At 41.6% G+C, this 17,575-nt stretch overlaps 1 protein-coding gene across 5 annotated transcripts in view; it reads left to right on the forward strand.

Moving 5' to 3' along the window:
• The window catches only part of SLC4A10 (solute carrier family 4 member 10), a 223,203-nt gene that overhangs the window by 101,318 nt on the left and 104,310 nt on the right, over nt 1-17,575 (forward strand). For all 5 annotated transcript variants that reach the window (XM_038750972.1, XM_038750973.1, XM_038750974.1 and 2 more), the window contains one exon: nt 7,078-7,224. In XM_038750972.1, coding sequence (XP_038606900.1) covers nt 7,078-7,224 — 147 coding nt within the window. The remainder of the gene's footprint in view (nt 1-7,077; nt 7,225-17,575) is intronic.

Genomic DNA, 17,575 nt, shown 5'->3' on the forward strand with positions numbered 1-17,575 from the left:
AGCACTATTCTGAGTTCTGGGGTAGATACAAGGTAATCAGGTTATCCCACATGGGGCTCACAGTCTTAATTCCCATTTTACAGTTGAGCTAACAAGCACAGAGCAGTTAAGTGACTTTCCCAAGGTCACACAGCAGACAGGTGGTGGAGCCAGTGGAAAGAGTATGTACTTGGGAGTCAGAGGTCATGGGTTCTAATCCTGGCTCTGCCACTTGTCAGCTGTGTGACTTTGGACAAGTCACTTAATTTCTCTGTGTCTCAGTTCCCTCATCTGTAAAATGGGAATTAAGACTGTGAGCCCCACGTGGGACAATCTGATCACCTTGTATCCTCCCCAGCGCTTAGAACAGTGCTTTGCACATAGTATGCATTTAACAAATGCCATAATTATTATTATTAGAACCCACATCCTCTGATTCCCAAGCCCATGCTCTTGCCACTAGGCCATGCGATTCCCATCACACCCCTAGAAGGGCTGTGGCAGAGTTCCACTTATTGAAAGATCCCTGGGAAAGTCGCCATCCTCAATAATCAAACTGAGAACCCACTGGGTCCGTGGCCCTGAAATAAGATCTAAGGCGATATGAAGACAGCCCTGGTGGACTGTGCCGGTTGCTAAAAAAAAGTAGGTTTCTGGGGCTTTCGTCTCCTTTGCAACCTCTCCCAATTTTTGTGGTTACCATATCTCCTTACGGCAAGTAATAATGGGAAAAAAGATATCAAGTATTTACTATGCTGTGTGTGTGTGTTGATCATAAATGGCTTCTGCGCATGGGGGAAAAAAAAACCCGCCATATGTGCACTTTGTAATGTGCTGGACCCTGTCACTCATTGCACTCCAAGCTCCAGTGGGGACAGTAATAATATAATAATGATTGCGGTTTTAGTAAGCACTTACCATGTAACAAGGCCCATGCTAAGAGATGGGGTAAGTGCAGCACATGCAGATCAGACTCAGTTCCTCAGTCTAAAGGGGAGGGAGGACAGGTATTAAATCCCCACTTTACAGATGAAGAAATTGAGGCAGAGAGAAGGTAGATGACTTGCTCAACATCACACAGCTGGCCAGTGGTTGAACCAGGACTAGACCCTGGGTCTCCTGACTTCCAGTCCAATGCTCTTTCCACTGGGCGAGGCTGAGAATCGCTGGCTGGGATAATGCAGTATAAACCACTAGCACTGTGATCAATTGCTCCTTGAACTTCAGGACTAAAGCTCATCTGTTGTACCAAGTGCTGGAACAGAAAGAAGATTAACAGATCATATGCACATGGAGCTCACAATCTAAAAGGGAGGGAGATTATGTATTTTGTCACCATTTTGCTGATGAGGAAAATGAGGCCCAGAGAGGTTGACTTCCCCAAGATCAAGCAACAGAGCTGGGATTGGAGCCCGAGCCGCCTGGTTTTTAGTCTCAGTGCTCATTCTATTAAGTGACTCTGCCCCTAGAAAGTGGATACTGTTTCCTAGGTTTTACTTTTATTTTATTTTTAGTGAACGGTACATTCCCAGCTGTTGGATGGCCATAGACAGAAGCTCTCATTTGATTCAGAGGACAGTGGCGAACCACTAGAAGCGTGCCAGTAGTGGTGTGGCCAAATGGCTAAAGTGGAAGATGACTTTAGCTATAGTGTGTGGGTAGTTTTCGTAGGGGGGGTTAGTAGAAGTAGAGGATTTATTTTGTCTGTGTCTCCCACTACATTGTAAATTCCTTGAGGGCAGGGATCATGTCTACTAATTGTAGCGTACTCTCTGCACAGAGTAAGTGCTTAATAAATACTATTGATTGAAGTTGGAACATCAGCAAGAAAGGGTCACAGAAGGTCAAGTAGGAAATGACTGAGGACTAGCAAGGGGTTTGACATGGAAAGCAGAGAGAAGTGAATGATGTGGTTAGTGTTGCGAAAAAGGAAGCTGCTAGACTTGGCAAATGATTTGAGGTGGGAGGGGGTACAGGAATGTTTCCAGACATCATACATTCCTTGTGCTTTGTCTTGGCAGACAGGTAGCAGCATAGTACTGCTCTTGGGATTTAGGAGGAATAGTTAAAGAATTCTGTCTTAATATTGACTTTAAGGGGGCCACAGTGTATGTGTGGCCTAATGGATAGAGCAAGGGCCTGGGAGTTAGAGGGTCTTGAATTCTAATCCTAACTCCGCTACTTGTCTGCTGTGTGACCTTGGACAAGTAACTTAATTTCTCTGTGCCTCAATTCCCTCATCTGTAAAGTGGGGATTAAGACTGTGAGACCTATCTGGGTCAGGGTCTGAGTCCAACCTGATTATCTTGTAGCTACCCCAGCACTTAGTGCCTGGCATATAGTAAGTGCTTAACAAATACCGCTATTATTATTATCCAATTATAAATGTTGCAAAGAGAAAGAGGGATATAGAATTGGAGGGAGGAGGAAGGATTGGGAGTGGAAAAGTCTCTGGTTGATTGTTGCCAAGCCACAATTGGGCAAAGCAGATCATGTGCAGACTTTCTGCTTTCTTTGAGATATCATTTATAGTTTTTTTTTTAGTTCTTTTCCACCCTTTTCAGTGTGATGGGCTTTCTCTCTGTGTTTTCTCTCTCTTCTTACTCTGCACTTCACATTCCAGCTTATTCCTCTGAAACCCTTAATCTTCCTTTCGCTTCCAAATTATCTAGTAATTTATCCATAATTATGTGTGCAGTAACTCCAAGCTTCTAAATATTCCCTTCGTAGATGCTTCACACTCATACTGTTTCCTTTGGCAAGTTTTTGGTTCTCTTTCCTACCAACTTTCGCTGTGGATCTCCACTTTCTCCTTCCTTCCAGAAATTTCACTCCCTCCAGTTTTCACATTCCCTGTTTGCCCAGCACTTATTTCTAATGTTAGGAAAAAAGCCTCTCCTTGTAAAGCTGATTTGAGATTGGGTAAGGAAAAAGCCATCCATCATGCAGAGGATTTTCTCAGTTTGATTCTTGGTACTTGTTTCCTGACCTGTTTCTGTGGCACAGAAATTGCTTGTTTTTTGTCAAAGCTGTAGGTCTGTTCAGCCTCCATAATTAAATAATTGAAATCTCTTCTGGGAACTTTTCACAGAAAAAGAAACTGGTAGGATTCCTTGGCCTCTTTGATACTCATAGTTCTGCAGGAAGCAATGAGATATTGCTGTAGTTTTCCTGCCTTTACCTATGTCTCTAGGCATGTTTAAAACACGGTGGATGTCACTGAGATGAAACTGAATTTAATAACTTTGAAAACAGCAATTTTCAATTTTCTGTAATATGATAATTCTGTTGATATGTTTTGTTGCCTGTCTCCCCCGTCTTGACTGTGAGCCCGCTGTTGGGTAGGGACCATCTCTATATGTTGCCAACTTGTACTTCCCAAGCACTTAGTACAGTGCTCTGCACACAGTAAGTGCTCAATAAATATGATTGAATGAATGAATAGAATTATAGCTATATACATATCATTAGTAATATAAATAGAGTGATAAATATGTACAAATATACACAAGTGCTGTAGGGAGGGGAAGGGGGTAGGGTGGGGGGGATGAGGAGAGGAGGAGGAGAGGAAAAAAAGGGGTGGCTCAGTCTGGGAAGGCCTCCTGGAAGAGGTGAGCTCTCAGTAGAGCTTTGAAAGGAGGAAGAGAGCTACTTTGGCAGATGTGTGGAGGGAGGAAATTCCAGGCCAGAGGTAGGACGTGGTCCAAGAGTCGACGGCGGGACAGGTGAGAACGAGGCATGGTGAGGAGGTTAGCGGCAGAGGAGCGGAGTATGTGGGCTGGCCTGTAGAAGGAGAGAAGGGAGGTGAGATAGGAAGGGGCGAGGTGATGGAGAGCTTTGAAGCCGAGAGTGACGAGTTTTTGCTTTATTCGAAGGTTGATAGGCAACCACTGGAGATTTTTGAGGAGGGGAGTGACACGCCACAAGCATTTCTGTAGGTTATGGTATTGCTTAGGGAAAACCTGTGAATAAAGAATAATTTTTTTTTTTAATGAAGTTGACTATTATACCTCCCAAATAGCATCTTCTAGAATAGTAGAGTAACAAAAACCAAAATTACAGCAGTATTAGCTACCCCTTCTTTCTTCAGCTTGTTTGTTTCTGCCTCTGCAGAGAGATCCTTTCAGCCTTGAAGTCCTTTGATGAATTATGACAAATGATGCCTTGCTGGGTCTTCTGCTCATGCTGGAGTTTCCGGGGGATTGAAGATTGCATGCTTATGTGCCTTAATATACTTGACCTTTTCACATGATTGACACAGCTAAATGGCTACAGCCAAGCAGTAATTATGCACCAACTGAGTTATTTTCATTTCAGGGAGTGGAATCTTGAGAGACACTAACAGCCCCCTTCCCACACCCAACCCCCTGAAGGTAACTAAAATGAAGTGGGAAGTTTTGTTTTTTTTTAAGAATGTCATTAAGGTTTTTCTTCCCTTCCATGTTTTGTCTCTCTTAATGCATTCTTTAAATAGTGCAGTATCATCAGAGCCACCCTGGGAGACGTTTACTCTGCTGCTTTCCTGTTCTGGGATTAAAATGTTTGGAAACCATAGGGCCCGCTGAGCAATAAACTATTTCACAGAGCTCAAGGTCCAAGAAATAGGATTATTAACAGAGTTCATGACCAAAGAGACGTGGCATTTTAATGAAACCCTGCTTTGCTTCAAAAGGGTAACCACATTTGGTCAAAATAACCATCAGAAGTAATTATTGAGCGCCTACTCAATAAGGAGCTTGGACGAATAGTAGTGACTTCTATATGCCCAGCACTGTCCTAAATACTGGAGTAGTACAGAACAATCAGTGCACAGTTCCAGCCCCACGTGGGGCTCACAATCTGAAAGGAAGGGAACATGGGTATTTTATCCCCATTTTACAGATGAGGAAAATCTAACTACGAATGAGGAAACTGAGATAGAGAAGTTTAAGTGACTTGCCCAAGTTTACACAGAAGGCAAATGACTGAGCTGGGTCTTGAACCCAAGTCTCCTGACTCCCAGTTCTCTGCTATATCCACTGGGTCACAAGAGAATAGCAGAAGCCAAAGATATGGTCTCTACCTCAGCAAGGTTTACTGTCTAAAGTGAGGGATAAGTGGATATAAATTGTTTATAAATAGAGGGAGCAGGAGGAAAAGCAAGGATATAACAGGTGGTAGCATGAGAATTTGAGGATGAAATAGCTGAGTAAATGATTGACTATATAGTTGATTATCCATATGTGAAAAGAATGGAGATAAATGCCAAGCAACTACATTTGTTTATGTTTCAATTACTTAAGAGTTTCTAGGTATTCCACTGACTGACAAACTCTTTCTGGTTCACCTAGACCTTTTCGTGGGCCAGATTTGCCTCTCTTTCTGTCACTTCCTCAATCCCAGTTCACAGGGTTTTGGAAGACGACCCTGGCATAAGGTTACAAGTTTGAGATCAATGGCCACAGTGAGATGGCCTTCTGGGCATATTTCGGTGTTGGGAATTTCTGCACAATCATCTTGGGAGGTACAAACCTTTTGAAAAAGTGATATTAGCATCAAACACACACACACCTACTTTTGTAACAATATGTTCAAGCTGGAACATTCTGTTTCCTATAGCCTAAGGATATTTCTTTTTACATTCTTATGAAATTTTATTCCACTGTGGGTAAACTGAGTGGGGAAAGTGAATATCTGAGAATTTGTAAGTATCCAGTAAATTTTCCAAAAGCGTCGTTCAGAATGAAAGACAACTTTAGGTTTGGAGACATCTCTTTGGGCTAAGTGGAACAGATCATCTTCTCCTACGTTCTGAATTCCAGACCTTTGCACATTTTTGACCTCACCCAAAAGCCGGTCCTTCAAGATTCTGTCCACTTCTTGATAACCTTCAGAGGACCAGCATCGGCTTTGGGGATTGATGGAGCCCACTGGGGTGTTGGGACACGGCTGCTGGTCTCAGAAACACCGCAGGCAACAGGGCTGAGTGAGCGTAGCAAATAGGTACTCCTCACATCCCCATCCCAGTTCTTAGAGATTCTAAATGGGGGAAAGGATATGGGTCACACAGTCTATGCCTAACTGGTCACTTTCTGGCCAGACTGGCCCGAGACCCAGCAATTTACCTGAACCTTGCAGAGCTCTGCCCAGGAAGTAGCCATGGTGACTTTCATCTGTCTTGGGAGGCTGATGATCAGCAGTTGCTACTGAAGCATCCCGAGGGGCAAAGAGTAGTTCATACTCCTCAGTGAAACACTGGAAATAATATACTGGATTAGCACCGAGGGGAAAAAAAAGATTGATTTTAATCACTGGGTTTTTTTGCTATGTGTACTGTAAAGTTTTGTCTGCAAAACAAATATTCTGAGTTTTAAAAATCATTGTCTGACTTTCACTTTTTCTGGTAAAAAAATGAAGAGGATTCATTATAAAGAATGACTTGCATGTCAGTATAATAATTGGAAGTGGAAGGGGTCATATTTATTAAGCAACTACTATGCTTAATTGTACTAACCTCTAGTAACAGGTACACGAATAAAAGTTAGATGAGGTCACTGGCCCTTCAGCAGCCAAGACTTGGAAAGTAAATTCGAAGTACAATTCATTCTTTCTGGTGATAACCACTAGTGGCAATATTCAGTAATATTGTAATATTCAGTAGAAAAAAAATCTTGTTTTCACTCCAGATTCTCAAGGTATAGGCAGAATATTAAGCGCAAGGCTAAATTTAGCAGAATCCGTGACAAGCCCAACACCTCAGTTCATTATCAATCCAGACATCAATCCTTCCTCCTAATTGGTGAAAGACCTCCTGTTCTCCCTAGCCTTGAGTGCTCTGAGCAGTGCAGGGCAGTCAATGCTCTTCTTCCCAATCTGAAGCAGTAGCAATTACTGTTATTTATAAGATCCTTAGCTGTTGGATGGCATGGTTTTCTTAGATTACTCTGCATTGGAGAGAGGGGATTTGTGGATTCTGGGATTTGCCAGTTAATAGGAGCCTACATACTAGTGACATCCACGGAAAGTTTACATTGCATGAATGGAATTCTAATATGCTCGCTTTAGGACCCTGCTGTGGAGTTTGGGCATTTATTTTCCCAATGAAACATTTCCTCACAGGTCACCGCACCCTGTTCATTGGTGTCCATGTTCCACTTGGAGGAAGAAAAAGTCACCGACGCCACAGGCACCGTGGACATAAACACAGAAAACGAGATCGAGAGCGAGATTCTGGATTAGAGGATGGAAGGGAATCACCTTCATTTGGTGAGTGTTTTGTTTTTTTCAATTTCTTTTCTTTTTTTTCCTCTATATCTTTTAGTCATCTGGTTTTCTCAAAATGTCTAGTAGCAGTGGGGATGGTGAAGGCTGTGTTTCCAGAAGTGGAATGGTTCCCCGTGAGTGTAGAGAAAACAGGTCCCAGTGTTTGGGAGTTCCCATTTGGCAGCCATGAATCTTCATTAGATTGGCCTTGGAGGTGGGATTTGGATGAAATTGTGTGGCAGGCATGAAGATTTGTGCTTGAACTCTCGGTGAGTCACATAAATGAGTTGCTGTAAGCCTTAATTTCAAAATAGAGGAAGAACGGATTTTTCTCAAATTCTCACGACAGTTATGATGTCATGTCTTTGGAGGCATGCAAGTAATACCTTCTCAAATAGCTCAAATTTAATTAAAGCTAGCAAGGGTTAATGATGTAATGGGGGTATTAAACTGGAAGAAACCTCACAAGATGCTTAGTCAGAAGTGGTGACAGGCCTGATGACATCCTGTTTTAAAAAATGGTTTTATGTAGTTTTATCTATGCTTTTTGGTTTTGAGCATAGAAACTACTGGATGATTTGGTTAGGAGGAAGAGGAGAATTTAAATTTTGACTAGGTCTGGCACTCGGGAAGAGAAGGTTTTCCAGGAAGTAGACTTTCAGTAGGTGCTTTTTGAAAGAGAAAATGGAGGAGAAAATGCAGTCATGACTTGGGAGTTTAATGAAGATTCTAAGAAATAATTGTCTTGAATTGGTCTAAGAGTGAAGAGGAGGTGAGCCAGAATGGAACAAGTGTTTCTAACAGTGGAGTGGCCTGAGTCTTACTATCCCTTTGCAAAGGCTGAGGGCAGCATGGTTCAGGGATTCTTGGGTGCAAGTGTGTCATTACACATCCAAAGAAAGTTAAACTGAATGTTTAGCTTCCTGTAGGAATTTGACAGCCTAGTTCAGCATTTCCTTTTGTTCCCAAAGCAAAAAGATGAACTGGGATAAAACAAGGGGCTCTGGCCACATAGTTCAAACATGGTAAAACAGGATTTTTACTATGAGACTGTTGTCCCTTAGTGAGGGACTTCTAAAGGAAAAAGCATAAAGGCACGCTAGAATGTAGGAAAAACTAAGTGTGCATTCCTTTTAGTGCCTCATAATTGTTTTTATGGTATTTGTTAAGCACTTACTACGTGCCAGGCACTGTACTAAGCACTAGTGTAGATACAAGCTAATCAGGTTGTACACAGTCTCTGTCTGGCATAGGACTCACATTTTACAGATGAGGTAGCTGAGGCACAAAGAAGTGAAGTAATTTGCCCAAGGCCACACAGCAGCTACGTGGCAGACCCGGGATTAGAACACAGGTCCTTTGGACTCCCAGGGCCTTGCTATATCCACTAGACCATGCTGCCTCTCTACATTTGAATGATGTCAAATGTTCAATGAAATACCAGGAAACTGTTACTTGTTGGCTGTTAGTGGTACATATTTATTTGAATTATTTTTTGAAGTTTTATCAAGATGTGCCAAGCCACATGAAGGCAGGGTAATTTTGTTCCTCTATCAGAGAAGATAATAGTGTGTACACAATGCAACAGCATTTGGTTGGAAAAGATTCATATTTTGGAAATACAATCTTGGTTGTAACAAATATAACTGAAATAATGGAAGAGTGTAGGGAAGTCTTGTTACAGCGAAGTTCAAAGGGATATTTTTAGTTCTTTGGGGAAATGTAAGTGCCATGTAATTTTAGGTTGCATGGTAGTCATTACAAGACACTTAATTTTAGACTGAATTGTAAATTAGCCATGTGGAAATCTTTGCTAGGATACAAAATAACAAAGAATACAAACATCTTGAATGGTGAATTGAATGGATGATTTGCAAGGGGTTGGGAAAAGGTAAAAGTAAAAAGGAGTAAAATATCCTCCCCATCTTCAGATAATTAAGGTGATGACATGGAGAATTTATTTTAAACACAAAACCTCTATTGCAGATTGGGGGAAAATTGTTGAGGAGCATCTTCTGATAAGCTATCTCTTTCTGTGATAAAGGGGCCAGAAATATCTGCTTGAGACATATCTACTCCCCTGAAACAGGTGAAATGATGCTGCAACTCAAATGTTGGGGGAGAAAGTGAGAAATCAGATCATCCAGTAGTTGCATTTCGATTATTTTTTTCACCAGTCTTTTCCTTTTATTTTAAATTCACCAGCTCTGTTTCTTACTCCCCTTTTCCATACATTGAAGTATGTTATAAGAATATATTAGTGTAAAATTAGATTCAGTGCATTGATTTCCTTTGAGGATGGGAAGCAGCTTGCCCTAGAGGAATAAAGTATGGGACTGGAAGTCAGAGCACTTATTATGTGCCAGGCACTGGACTAAGTGCTGAGGTAGATACAAGCTAATCAGGTTGGACACAGTCCTTGTCCCACATGGGGCTCACAATCTTAATCCCTGTTTATCAGATGAGGTAGCCAAGGCACAGAGAAGTTAAGGGACTTACCCAAGGTCACAGAGCAGTGAAGTGGAGAGGCTGGGATTCGAACCTAGGTCCTTCTGACTCCCAGACTCATGATATATGCACTAGGTCATGCTGCTCCCATGCCTCTGGTAGTCATGTTTCCTGCCCACAAGAAGCTCACAGTACAGAGCGGGGAAACTTACATGAAAATACATTACTGACAGGAGAAATTGGAGAGTATAAGAGTATGTACATAAGTGTGGTGGAACTGGGGTGGGGTCAATATCACGTGCTGAAGCGGTACAGATCCAGGTGCATTGGCAGTTCAGGAAGGAGGATGAATGGGAGAAATGGAGGCCTAATCAGGAAAGGTCTCTTGGAAGAGATGAGATTTTAGGAGGGCTTTGAAAGTGGGAAGAGAGGTGGTTTGTGAAATATGATGGGGGGAGTAAGTTCCAGCCCAGAGGGTGGATGTGGGCAAGTAGTTGGCAGCAAGGCAGACGAGATTGAACTATAGTGGGTAGGCTGGTGTTAGAAGAGTGAAGTGTGTGGGTTGTGATGTAGTAGGAAATCATCTAGGTAAGGTGATTTATTGCCTTAAAGCCAATGGTAAGGAGTTTTTGTTGGATGTGGAGATGTATGGGCAACCACTGAAGATTTTTGAGGGGTGGGGAGATGTAGATTGAATTTTTTAGAAAAGTGATTTGGGCAGTGGAACAAAGTATGGACTGAATAAGGGAGCGAGAGGAGATAGGAAGATCAGAGAGGAGGCTGATGTGATAGTGAAGGTGGGATATGATAAGGACTTGGAGCTGCATGGTAACCATTTAGATGGAGAGGAAGGGGCAGGTTCTAGAGATGAAGGTAGAATTGGCATTATTTTGGGACAGATTGAATATACAGCTTGAAAGAATGAGTAGAGACTAATGCCAAGGTTACGGGCATGTGAGATGGGGATGATGAATGGTATGTCTTCAGTAATGGCAAAGTCTGTGGGAAGAATGGGGTTTGGGTGGGAAGATGAAGAATCCTATTTTAGACACGTTAAGTTAGTGGTGTCAGTGGGACATCCAAATAGAGATGCCCTAAAAGCAGGTGGGGATGCAAGACTGCAGAGAAAGAGAAGCCAGGGCTGGAGAAATAGATTTGGTAATTATCAGAGTAGAGGTGGTAGTTGAAACCACGGAGTGAATGAATTACCCAAGGATGTGGGTGTAGATGGTGAATAGAAGGGGACCTAGAACGTATCTGATTGGATGTTGAAATCATGTTCAAAAAAAGAATCAAAGCTGAGAAAACAATATTCTGGGCTAAAGTGTACCAGTGGTCAGTTATAGTGGAGTACTGAGTGTTGATACTTAGCTCTTATCTCTCCATTCATTCATTCAATCAATCATTCAATAATCATATAATGCTCTGAGTGTATGCAATATATGCTATTTTAAGGTATACACTCTTGAACAGACATATAATCCTATGGGTCCTGTTGAAAACTCTTCAACATTTCCAGGACTGAAGAGATGCCAGTCAAATCTCTTCGGAATTTGTAGCTAAAACCATTCAGATGGCATAATAAGGAAAAGCCTACAATGGATAGAAGGGCCAGAGGTAGGGAAGCAATTAACTCTGTAGAGTTTAAAGATGTCAAGCTACCAAGCCATCGGGGTATGCTCCTACCTGCAAGAGGCTTGTCTCCTATCCCATGGGCAGGAATTTGATTCAAACAAAAAAAAATTGTATAGTCCTCCTCCTGTGCTTCTTGCCCTCTTGTCATGCTTGCCCTGGTACTATGCTTTGAGGCATTTTGCCAGGATTAAACTTCACACCCACTGCTGCTGACACCAGATGATATACCCCTGACTTACTGGCATATGAATACATGAATATTCACATGGCAGGACCAGATTTCCATTGACGAAGTTCCTGTGCACAGTCAGCTCATTAACATTGGAGGAATGCTCCTAGTAGGCCAAGCTTCCAGGTGGCACATGTGAAGATGAAATGAGAGAGTACCTAAGCAGCTGCTAAATAGTGACATGAAAGGGGAATGCCCATGCAGGGAGGGGAGAATACATACTTTGGACACATAATGAAGCTCATTCTCTAACAAAATAGCAGTGGACTGCCGGGGACCACTGCAGCAGACAGACACAAGTCAGCTCAGCAGCTATCAGAAATGTCGCCCTTGAGCAAAGTTTTCGCAGACACTGGGATACAAGACTTGGGCTCCTAAACAGAGACAGGACATATGTAGGGCCAAAGAGTAAAGAACAATAAAAATCGAATTTTAGGTGTGCCTGATGTAGAAGGGACTGTTGGCTGTGCAACAGGCCTTATGAAAATTGCCTGCACGGGGAGCACTGTTGGCATCAGTGACCTGCCAAGAGTACACTGTTTAGTGCTAGTTCTCAACACAGTTCGCCCAACTTTGGGCCCACCCTCATCTGCAAATAAAATCTCTGTACTCGGACCAGCGGGCAACTTCGTTGCTGATCGACACACCGATTGGGCTGGGTAAAGTGCAGACCTAGGCTCTAGAGCAGAATGGTGTGTTAGTGGCCGTCCTGCCATGCTGGCACTGGGAGAGGGAAGGGGGAAAGACAGGAGGGGAGGTGGGCAGTGCCATCTCCAGACCTACTGTGCAACCATCTTAGCTCATAGGCTGTAGGTTTCAGAGGACTCACTGGTGAGCATATGACTCCAATGCCTCTGAATTTCCTGTATCTACTAGAGTCTTCACTGGCCACCCTAGTGGGAGTCATCCTCTCCCCCTCATCGCCCTCTCCATCCCCCTCATCTTACCTCCTTCCCTTCCCCACAGCACCTGTATATATGTATATACGTTTGTACATATTTATTACTCTATTTTACTTGTACATATCTATTCTATTTATTTTATTTTGTTAGTATATTTGGTTTTGTTCTCTGTCTCCCCCTTTTAGACTGTGAGCCCGCTGTTGGGTAGGGACTGTCTCTATATGTTGCCAACTTGTACTTCCCAAGCGCTTAGTACAGTGCTCTGCACACAGTAAGCGCTCAATAAATACGATTGATTGATTGTTTGATTGATCCTCCATGAAGAGAAAACAAAATCCATTCCACCTCCAGGAACTCCACCAGGAGAAGGGACTTCATGAACTTCCAGTGTGAAATAATGGCAGTTCCTATGTAAGTCACTCATAAGTGGAGTGGAGACTCGATGTATTTAATGCTTTCAAATAATTTCCAATGCCATTGAAAGCCACCAGGTCATTTCTGCAAAATAGGTATTATCCTACTCTTCTTTTTAAAATTATGAATTGCCTCAATTTTGGCAAATAAAAAAAATAAGCATTCTAGATGGTCTTCAAAAACGTTCTCCCTGTTTTTCTTAAATATGATTTTGATTACAATTTGCATTGGATTTTTCTTGTGAATTGAATTCTGTTGTCCTGTTTGGGCTGCCAAATTTTCATTCCTTCCCTTCATTCCAGTATTGAAAGGTTACTGAGGAATCCCTTTTTATGCAATGGCTAGAAAGTGGAATTTTTGTTAAATTGAAAAAAACTTGATAATACAGTCGCATACACTGATCATATGATTTTATAGTGATGGGCGACGAAAAATATAAAGGGAAGAGGAGCAGTATGATGGTCCCTATTTTACCATTGAAGTTACCTAGCTGAAACGGTTTCCCGTTTTTTGCTCAGTAAGGAGGAATGTTATATGTACATAGGGGAAAAAAAGCCTTCCTCCATTTTCAGAAGCAATTTCATCATTTCGTAAAATTTCACATACTGTAAACCCACTGGTTCTTTTATGTGAATGCAACAGCAGCTTTCAGCGTGCCCCTTAAAATGAAATTAGATATAAAAGATTTGGGCCCAAATAGAATATGAAAGCTAAACTCCGAAGGAACTAAGAGCTAGTCAATCATTTTGGCTCATTGCCAGCAACTGCAAATTAATGCTGGGAAAGTGGAGAACTCATTTCCCTTGATATGTACTGGTTTCACTTAGCTTTTTGGAAACATAGATCGGCACCATTAATAGGCCTTAAAGTTTGTCATGGGTTGCAAAGTGATTGGTTTATTTAAATGCCATTTTAAAAATTTTTGTGGTGCTTGTTAACTGTTTATTAAGATGTCAAATACTGTACTAAGTACTGGGGTATATACAAGATAATAATCAGACTCAACACTTTCACTGTCCCACATGAGACTCACAGTGGGAGGGAGTGGGACTTGATCCTCATTTTAAAGGTAAGGGAAGTGAGGCACAGTGAAAGAAAATGACTTGCCCAAGGTCACACAGCAGGTAGGTGACAGAATCAGGATTAGAACCCAGGTCCTCTGACTTCCAGCCCCATGCTCTTTTCATAGGACATGCTGCTTCTCTTCTGGACCATTAAACAGTGCAGTAAATGAAGGTATCATTTAATAAGCTATCAAGATAATTGAGAGAAAATCCCCATTACAATGAATATGTTTTGTTTACATGGAATTTACTAAAGAATCCCAAAGAATTCCTCTTGTACGTTTAATTAGAATGAAAAGTGATTAGTAGGTAATTTTTTCCACTGCTTACACTGGCCAGATCTTGAGCATTGAGGTTGAATTAAGTTATAGGAGGAAACAAAAAAAAAAAAGGAGCGCAAAACTGGATATCAAAAGATGTAGCACAATTGAAAGAGGGTGAAAAGCAAATCTGATACTGAGGGAGTGCACTTATTTCTATGGAAGCAACTGATTACTGAAGCAAAGGAGGAGCTCAACTGCGCAGATTGGGAGAAGATTATCTGTGGGATTCCCCAGATTGCATAAATTTGATAAGGGCTTTACTTTCAAATAAAAATGATCACTTCTCTAATAGCAATAGTAATGGCATTTATTAAATACCTCCTGAGTACAACACAGTATACTGAAAACACAGCAGAAGCAAAAGGCATCTTCCCTACCCACAAGGAGCTTCTGTGGTTTACCAAAATTATTTGCATTTCGTGGATAGATAGATGAAAATATTTGTTTTTTGGCTCTGCACCTAGCCAAATATGTCAAATATTTGAGAATTGTAGCTTTAACATACTACATTTTTTAGGGTTTTCTCAGTGCAGTTTTTTCATTTGCTTACTTCAGTGGAATGAACTGCATAGAAAAAGGAAGGGATAAATATATCTTTTCTGTTCATCTTGCTGTCCTTCACTTGCATCCTTGTACATGATCTGGCAGAGAAATTAACATTTTTTGAAGTGCAGATAATTTAAAAATTCTTGCAAGTTCAGTGAAATAGAACTAGATTCTGAATTGATTTGAATAGTTTAGTCTTGATGAAAGCAACTCAATGAAAAGTGAACAGAAATGGAGGAAAAATAAGCTCTAAAATGAAGCCAAATGCAGACTGGGGAAAGGAAATATGAGAATCCTTGTTGAAAGAGAGAGAGAGAGTGTGTGTGTGTGTGTGTGTGTGTGTGTGAGAGAGAGAGAGAGAGAGAGAGAGAGAGATCCTTTATATTCAGACACCATTGATAGTGAAGCTCACCTATGAGTGGATGTATGGCTAAAAAGGTCAGTGTGGGATCGATCTACATTCATTCATTCAATCGTATTTATTGAGCGCTTACTGTGTGCAGAGCACTGTACTAAGCGCTTGGGAAGTACAAGTTGGCAACATATAGAGACGGTCCCTATCCAACAGTGGGCTTACAGTCTAGAAATCTACAGTCCTGGTCACATTGCATACACAAAACAACTTGTCCCTTGTTTTGTTGTACCTTGTTGAATGACCAATAGGAGTCTTACAGGCACATGGAGAAAATCAAGGCCATACTGTAATTGGATTGCTCAGTCCCTAACGCCTCTAAAGCTGAAGATCAATTTCCATCCTCTTGGGCCCCATTCATTCATTCAATCGTATTTATTGAGTGTTTACTGCATGCAGAGCACTGTACTAAGCGCTTGGGAAGTACAAGTCGGCAACAGATAGAGACGGTCCCTACGGGCCCCAGCCTGGGGCCACAGTGCAGTTGCTTTTCTTCTACTCTGGTTGGAGTGTCTCCACTACAAATAACTTCGATCTTAAATGAGGGAAGATTTTCCACGGTTCTGAAATTTATTAATATTTTTTTGACTGCTCGCACACAAAAGCATCCTTCTTACTCTATTTTATTTTTGAACTCTATTTTATTTTTGAACTCACTCACTGTGATTTGTTCTTCATTGTACAATACATTTTGGTGTGTAATACACTTAAGAAATCAGATTGCCTGCTCCCATCCTACAAAATAGTTGAGATGAACAAGGTAAACAAGGCAGACAAAAGAAGTTTTTGTGCCTTCATTTCAATTGGCTGCCTACATGGCTCCCCAGTTAAATCCCAATGACTTGAAGAACATGTTCACTTCCTCCTTCAATTCATTTTAACAAAGGTCATCGCTGAAAAAACAATAATCTCTTGAATACTGATTCCAAGGCTAATAGTTGAAAAATCTGTCTCCCTTGTCTTCTGGGTCTTTAAAACTATGTCTTTGGTTTGAATTCATTCTCTTCATGATCCCGTTTTATCTAAACCTCTGTATATCTCTTTTAAGTTTGGGAGATATTTAAAGCATTTTATTTCCATATCAGTAATAACAAGTTTATTTTCCCAAACTGATGAAATTAAATGAACAAATTGACACCAGGTGAGTTCTTTGGAGATGAGATAGTCATCAGTTCGATTGAATATCAAGTTTACCTTCATCCCTAAATATGCTCATTTTTTTCTGCATTAGTATGAAATAGGGCAAATAAGCCACTAAATGATTTGCTGAGACATAGTTTGTCGGTTTGAGAAGTGTAAACTCTCTTACTGCATTTGAAAAAAATGTAGTCTACTGATCTAGTGAAGCCAGACCCTGAACGGTTGTACCTGGCCATATGTCACATCCAAACTTGTTTTTTTTTTTATCTACGATCAGGCTGTCCAAATATATAATAGAGGATATTGAGAAGGAGAATTGATTTGACTGAGTTGTCTGTCAGTTGTGTCTTTATGTATATGGGGGACATCAATTACAAACCATGTCATGGCTTCCATTTTATGCAGATCATATAAATAATATTTCACTTATACATTTTGAAGATTGCTTAAAACCGTGTACAAATTGTGAGGTTTGTCTTGTATTCCTAAACTGTAAGCTCGTTGTGGGCAAGGAATATTCATTCATTCAGTCGTATTTATTGAGCGCTTACCGTGTGCAGCACACTGTACTAAGTTCTTGGAAAGTACAGTTCAGCAAAAGAGAGAGCCAATCCCTACCTACCAACGGGCTCAAAGTCTAGAAGGGAGGAGACAGACCACAAAACAGAACAAAACAAAAGGACAGGCATCAGTAGCGTCACTATAAAGAGATGGACTGAATCCTCGCACACACACATGCGCACACACGCACACACACACACACATGTGGGGAGAGCAGGGCTCTGAGCAGGCGGGAGATGGGGTGGCACCCAGAGGGCCCAAGGCCGCCACATGCAAGGCCCGGGGCTAAAGCAATCACGGTGATCACATGGACAGCCCGGGGTTGTCATTGCAGTGATCCTGTGCTCAACACACCATGATCACATACTCAGCACAGGGCTATCACATGGTGAACACATGGTCGGCATGCTGTGGTCATGTGCACGTCATGGGGCCATCACACCATGATCATGTGTGTGACAGGGGGCTATCATGCTGTGATCACATGCACAGACCAGGCTATCTGTGGTGATCATGTGTGCGGCACAGGGCTATCACGCGGTGATCATGTGCATGGCATGGGGCTGTCACACGGTGATCAATCAATCAATCGTATTTATTGAGCACTTACTGTGTGCAGAGCACTGTATTAAGCACTTGGGAAGTACAAGTGGGCAACATATAGAGACGGTCCCTACCCA

The sequence above is a fragment of the Tachyglossus aculeatus genome, chromosome 9 (genome assembly GCF_015852505.1).
Source record: "Tachyglossus aculeatus isolate mTacAcu1 chromosome 9, mTacAcu1.pri, whole genome shotgun sequence".
NCBI classification, from domain to species: Eukaryota; Metazoa; Chordata; class Mammalia; order Monotremata; family Tachyglossidae; genus Tachyglossus; species Tachyglossus aculeatus.